The 6000-nt window shown below is 52.3% G+C and overlaps 1 protein-coding gene across 5 annotated transcripts in view; it reads right to left on the reverse strand.

The window, feature by feature from the left end:
- LOC116989659 (zinc finger RNA-binding protein-like) overlaps positions 1 to 2571 on the reverse strand; it is a 61807-nt gene extending 59236 nt beyond the window's left edge. For 4 of the 5 annotated variants that reach the window (XR_004416278.1, XM_033047244.1, XM_033047242.1 and 1 more), the window contains exon 1: positions 2436 to 2571. Coding sequence is in view for 4 of the 5 variants with exons in the window: in XM_033047244.1 (XP_032903135.1) it covers positions 2436 to 2556 (121 nt within the window). In the remaining variant the exon portion in view is untranslated. The remainder of the gene's footprint in view (positions 1 to 2435) is intronic. The other variant, XM_033047246.1, reaches the window with a different exon arrangement.
- Positions 2572 to 6000: the final 3429 nt, after the last annotated feature.

The raw sequence follows: 6000 nt of genomic DNA on the forward strand, positions 1-6000 counted from the left end.
TAACTCAGCGGGTCGAGCAGCATCTTTGGAGAAAAAGGATAGCTGACGTTTCGGGTCGAGACCCTTCTTCAGATGAACTCTTTGTGCAATCAAAGATATCCTATAGAAGTTCATAGTTGAGTTTAGTGTTGTACAGTGTTCATGAGTCTGATTGTTGTTGGGAAGAAGCTATTTTTGAACCTGGTGAAGCCAGGAGCCTGAAGTCACTCCCTCTTCTCCCCTCTCCCATCAGGCAAGAGGTATAGAAGTATGAAAACGCACACCTCCAGATTCAGGGACAGTTTCTTCCCAGCTGTTATCAGGCAACTGAACCGTCCTTTCACCAACTAGAGAGTGGTCCTGAGCTACCATCTACCTCATTGGAGTCCCTCGGACTATCTTTAATCAGACTTTATCTTGCCCTAAATATTATTCCCTTTACACTGTATCTGTACACTGCGAACAGCTTGATTATATTCATGCAGACTTTCTACTAACCGAATAGCACACAACAAAAAGCTTTTCACTGTACCTCGGTACACGTGAAAATAAACAAAACTAGTGTTTGACCCGATGAGTTGCTCCAGCACTTTGTGTCCTTTTTTTTGTAAACTGGCATCTTTCTTTCTGCATTGTTTTGGTGCAGAATTTATTTTTAAATGCATGTGTACCAGTTTCCCATGCAGTTTAGTCTTTTCAACCTACATCCCCTCCCCTCCCTTGTCCCCTTCCTCCACCCTAGTCGTTTAGCTAGTTCCACAATTTACCATAGATGCAGGAGTAACTCAGAAGATCAGATAGCATCTCTGGAGAAAAAGGATAGGCGACATTTCAGGTCGGGACTCTTCTTCAACATGTTACCTATCCATGTTCTCCCGAGATGCTGCCTGACCCACAGAGTTACTCCAGCACTTTGTACCTATCCTTGTCCTCCAGAGATAGACACAAAATGCTGGAGTACCTAAGCGGGACAGGCAGTACCTCTGGAGAAAAGGAATGGGTGATGTTTCGGATCGAAACACTTCTTCAAACTGAGAGTCAGGGGTGAGGGAGTCTAGAGATGTGGAGGGGTAAGGTATGAAAATGACAGATGGAAATGTGGAATGGTTCATTGTTAGCGGAGGGGAAGGTGACAAGGAGACATACAATCAGTAAAATTAATCGGACAGTGAAACTAGTCAGAGAATTAGGATGGGGGAGGGACGGAGAGAGAAGGAAAGCACGGATTTCGTGAAGGTAGGGAAATCAAAATTCATACCACTGGGTTGCAAGCTGCCCAATCAAAGCATGAGGTTCTGTTCCTCCAATTTGCATTAAGCCTCACTCTGACAGTAGAGGCCCAGGACAGACAGGTCCATTTGGGAATGGGAGGGGGAGTTAAAGTGTTTAGCAACCAGGTGATCAGGTAGGTTTAGGCGGACTGAGTGGAGGTGTTCAGGGCCTGCGCTTGATCTTGCCAATAAAGAGGACTCTACACCTGGAACTGTGGATACAGCAGACGAGGTGCCTCACCTGAAAAGACCGTTGGGGTCCTTGGATGGAGTCGAGGGGGGGAGGTGAAGGGACAGGTGTTGCATCTCCTGCGGTTGCAGGGGCAAGTACCTGGGGAGGGGGTGGGAAGTGCCTGCGGAGCAAGCAGAGATGCTGCCTGGCCCACTGAGTTTCCCCACAGATGCTGCCTGGCCCAATGAGTTTCTCCACAGATGCTGCTGCACCCACTGAGTTTCTCCACAGATGCTGCTGCACCCACTGAGTTTCTCCACAGATGCTGCTGCACCCACTGAGTTTCTCCACAGATGCTGCTGCACCCACTGAGTTTCTCCACAGATGCTGCTGCACGCACTGAGTTTCTCCACAGATGCTGCCTGACCCAGTGAGTTTCTCCACAGATGCTGCCTGACCCAGTGAGTTTCTCCACAGATGCTGCCTGGCCCACTGAGTTTCTCCACAGATGCTGCCTGACCCAATGAGTTTCTCCAGCATTTTGTGCCTATTCTTTGCAACAGGCTTCCCAATAACCCTTTCTGGCTTAAGCCCTCCCTTCACCACCTCCAGTTTAAATTCCATTTGGAATATTTTGGAGGACCAAGAAACCAAGAACCAGTGAAGCCCGGAACCGGAAGTGTCGGCCGCCATGGTCCGTGTTTCCGGTGGGTGGGTGGGGGACCGTCGATCACGGACACTTCCGGCGGGAGGGAGCGGAAGGAGGGGGAAGCGACGGCGGTACCGGGACAAGGCTGCGGCCCAGCCCCGCTCCTCACCCCGGCCCCAGGCCCAACCCCGGCCCCAGGCCCAACCCCAGCTCCAGGCCCAACCCCAGCTCCAGCCCCACCCGGCCCGGCCTCCGCCAGCGCTCACCGCCCAGCAGCGGGCCCCCACCCCCCGCGCCCGGCTCCCCACTGACGGGAAGACAGGAGGCGGCGCGGGCGGGCGGCCCCGAGGCCCCGGTAACTCACCGTAGGCGAACGAGACTATCGGACATATGGGAATCATGGGCGTCCCTGCGTCTGTCTGCCCGCGACCTCTCACCCCGCGCCCGCCGCCCTGCGTGGTGACGTCACCGGCAACGCCGCGCATGCGCGCGCGCTCAGGGGGCGGGGCCTCGCCTGCTCAACCAACCAGTGCCCTGCAGTGAGCATTGGTCCCAATAGACCAACCCCACCCCCATCACACCAACCCCAATAGACCAACCCCACCCCCATCACACCAACCCCAATAGACCAACCCCACCCCCATCACACCAACCCCAATAGACCAACCCCACCCCCATCACACCAACCCCAATAGACCAACCCCACCCCCATCACACCAACCCCAATAGACCAACCCCACCCCCATCACACCAACCCCAATAGACCAACCCCACCCCCATCACACCAACCCCAATAGACCAACCCCACCCCCATCACACCAACCCCAATAGACCAACCCCACCCCCATCACACCAACCCCAATAGACCAACCCCACCCCCATCACACCAACCCCAATAGACCAACCCCACCCCCATCACACCAACCCCAATAGACCAACCCCACCCCCATCACACCAACCCCAATAGACCAACCCATCCCATCACACCAACCCCAATAGACCAACCCCACCCCCATCACACCAACCCCAATAGATCAACCCCACCCCATCACACAAACCCCAATAGACCAACCCATCCCATCACACCAACCCCAATAGACCAACCCCACCCCCATCACACCAACCCCAATAGATCAACCCCACCCCATCACACAAACCCCAATAGACCAACCCATCCCATCACACCAACCCCAATAGACCAACCCCACCCCCATCACACCAACCCCAATAGACCAACCCATCCCATCACACCAACCTGTCCCATCACACCAACCAGTCCCATCACACCAACCCCAATAGACCAACCCCACCCCCACCACACAAACCCCAATAGACCAACCCCATCCCCATCACACCAACCCCAATAGACCAACCCATCCCATCACACCAACCCCACCCCCATCACACCAACCCCAATAGACCAACCCCATCCCCATCACACCAACCCGTCCCATCAGACCAACCCCAATAGACCATCCCATCTCGTTCGCTTACGGTGAGTTAGCAGGGGCTCTGAGCCACCCCCATAGCCCGACCCGTCCCTTCAGACCAACCCCATTAGACCAATCCAACCCATCCCATCAGACCAACCCCATCCTATCAGACCAACCCATCCCAACAGTGAGCATTGGCTCCAATAGACAACCCCATCCCAACAGACCAACCCATTCCAATAGACCAACCTGTTCCAATTGGCCAACCCATAACAATAGACCATCAGACCAACCTGTCCCAACAGTGAGCATTGATCCCAACAGTGCAATGAGTATTTGCCCCAAATAGATAGACCAGCCCATCCCATCAGGCCATGCATCCCAACATACCAACCCATCCCAGCAGACCACTCATCGCAATATATCAACCCACCACATTAGACTAACTCATCCCATCAGATCAACCCACCTCAACAGTGAGCATTCGCTCCAACAGACCAATCCATTCCAACAAAAAGGCTTGAATATTTGCCCCAATGGACCAACCCACCTCAACAAACTTGCTCCAATAGATTAACCCATCCCAAAAGAGAACACTGAGGGTTTTTTTTCTAATAGACCAACCTATCCCAACAGGGAGCAGTGGGGATTTGCCAGCACATGGGATCATGTGGTAGCCAATACATTTAATTAAGGGGCCTTCCAGCAAATGGAGTGTAACTCTGATAATCAGGTATGCTCAGGACCTTGTCCCAGATTGGCAGATATTCTGGAATATTGGATGTTATACCACAACATACTTTTAATTAATCTTGTACACAATGTAATATCTCCCAGTGAATTTAAAGGCTGTGATGGAGATGGGGCCCTGGACGGTATAAAAGGAGCGTGTAAACAGGGACTGGGGTCAGTTTAAAGGAAGTGAGGGGACTGGTGCTCTGGTAAGTTTGAAGGTAGTGTGAGCACTGGAGCCCCAGTGGGTTTACAAGGATCAAGAGAATTTTGGAAGGGAACATGCATGGGAATTTGGTGAGTTGAAAGGGAACATTCAAACATTGGTAATCAAACATTGGTAATGCCAAATTAGGATTTTGAAATATTTATATATTGGATTATCTGAATTTTACTATACACATAGAACTGCACTTCCAAGCCTTTGATATCTGGATAATTATCTGTTTTAGCTGGAATGACAAATATCCGTCAGAGTGACTGAACGATTATTAGGAGTAATTATTTTTATCCTCTATCTTCCCTCCACTACGCTCTTGCCCCCACCCCCCCACCCCAACACTCACCAACCCTATGCTGGAGTCTGAGGAGCTGTGGTGTTTACACAGCAGAGCTGTGTGGCTTTGAGCATTGTATGTGGTAACAATTGGGGGATATTTCTAGCATGCATCTATTATCCAAACACCAAAATCAATATGTCGATTTTTGATCCTTCCCAATATTGCTGGTGCTCTTGAAAAAGCTACAGTGAGAGGGTTGACAAAAAATGCTGAGAAACTCAGCGGGTGAGGCAGCATCTATGGAGCGAAGGAAATCTGCCTTCCATCAAAGTGAGGAGATGTTGAAGATCCACTGTGATGGATGTTTATGTAAACTGTGTTAAGTGTGGGTCTTGGGGTTTTTTGTAATGTAAGTAGAAAATGCAATTTCGTTCAAACCAAGCTGTTTGAATGACAATAAAAGGCATTCTTTTCTATTCTAAATAGGCAACGTTTCGGGCCTATTTACAGAGTTCACAGTTTATACTATTTTAGGTGGAGCTTAGCTTGGATCATGGGGGATATATATAGTTACTAGACCAAGTGCAGACCCATTGGGTCTGTTCCCCCAACGTGCGGTTGTGAGGGGGGAGGCAGCATGCAGCGTCACACACTAACTATCCCCCCTCCCCCCCCCCCTGCACTCACGCTAATCACCCCCCCTTGATATTATATTAATATTATTGATTTGCTCCTTTTACCCCATAACCACCCTATCTACTGACGCATAGCCCCCAACTTGCAGTCACATCTAGAGAGGGGGGGGGGGGGGGGGGGGCGGGGGTAGAGAGTGAGGGCAGAGAGAGATGGGGCAGAGGCAGAGAGAGAGACAGAGACACAGAGAGAGGGGCAAGAGGGATAGGGGGGTGGAGAGGAGAATAAGAGGGAGGGTGGGTGGGGGGGGGAAAGGTGGGGGAGGAGGGGAGGGGAGAGAGAGGGTGAGAGTGAGGGGTGCTGAGAGGGGGGTGAGGTGGGGAGCAGGGGAGGGGGGAGGGTGGAGGGTAGGGGGTGTGGAGGGGAGGGGGTTTAGGGGAGGGAGGGTGGGGGAGGGGGGAGAGAGGGGAGGGGAAAGAGGAGGAGAGAGGGTGTGCTGAGAGGGGGGGGAGAGGTGGGGAGCAGGGAGGGGGGTAGGGGTGTGTGATGGGGAGGGGGTTTAGGGGAGGAATGGTGGGGAGGGGATGGAGGGAGGGGGGAAAGAGGGGAGAGAGGGGGGGAGAGGGGGGGA

This window comes from Amblyraja radiata, chromosome 29, assembly GCF_010909765.2.
Source record: "Amblyraja radiata isolate CabotCenter1 chromosome 29, sAmbRad1.1.pri, whole genome shotgun sequence".
NCBI lineage: Eukaryota > Metazoa > Chordata > Chondrichthyes > Rajiformes > Rajidae > Amblyraja > Amblyraja radiata.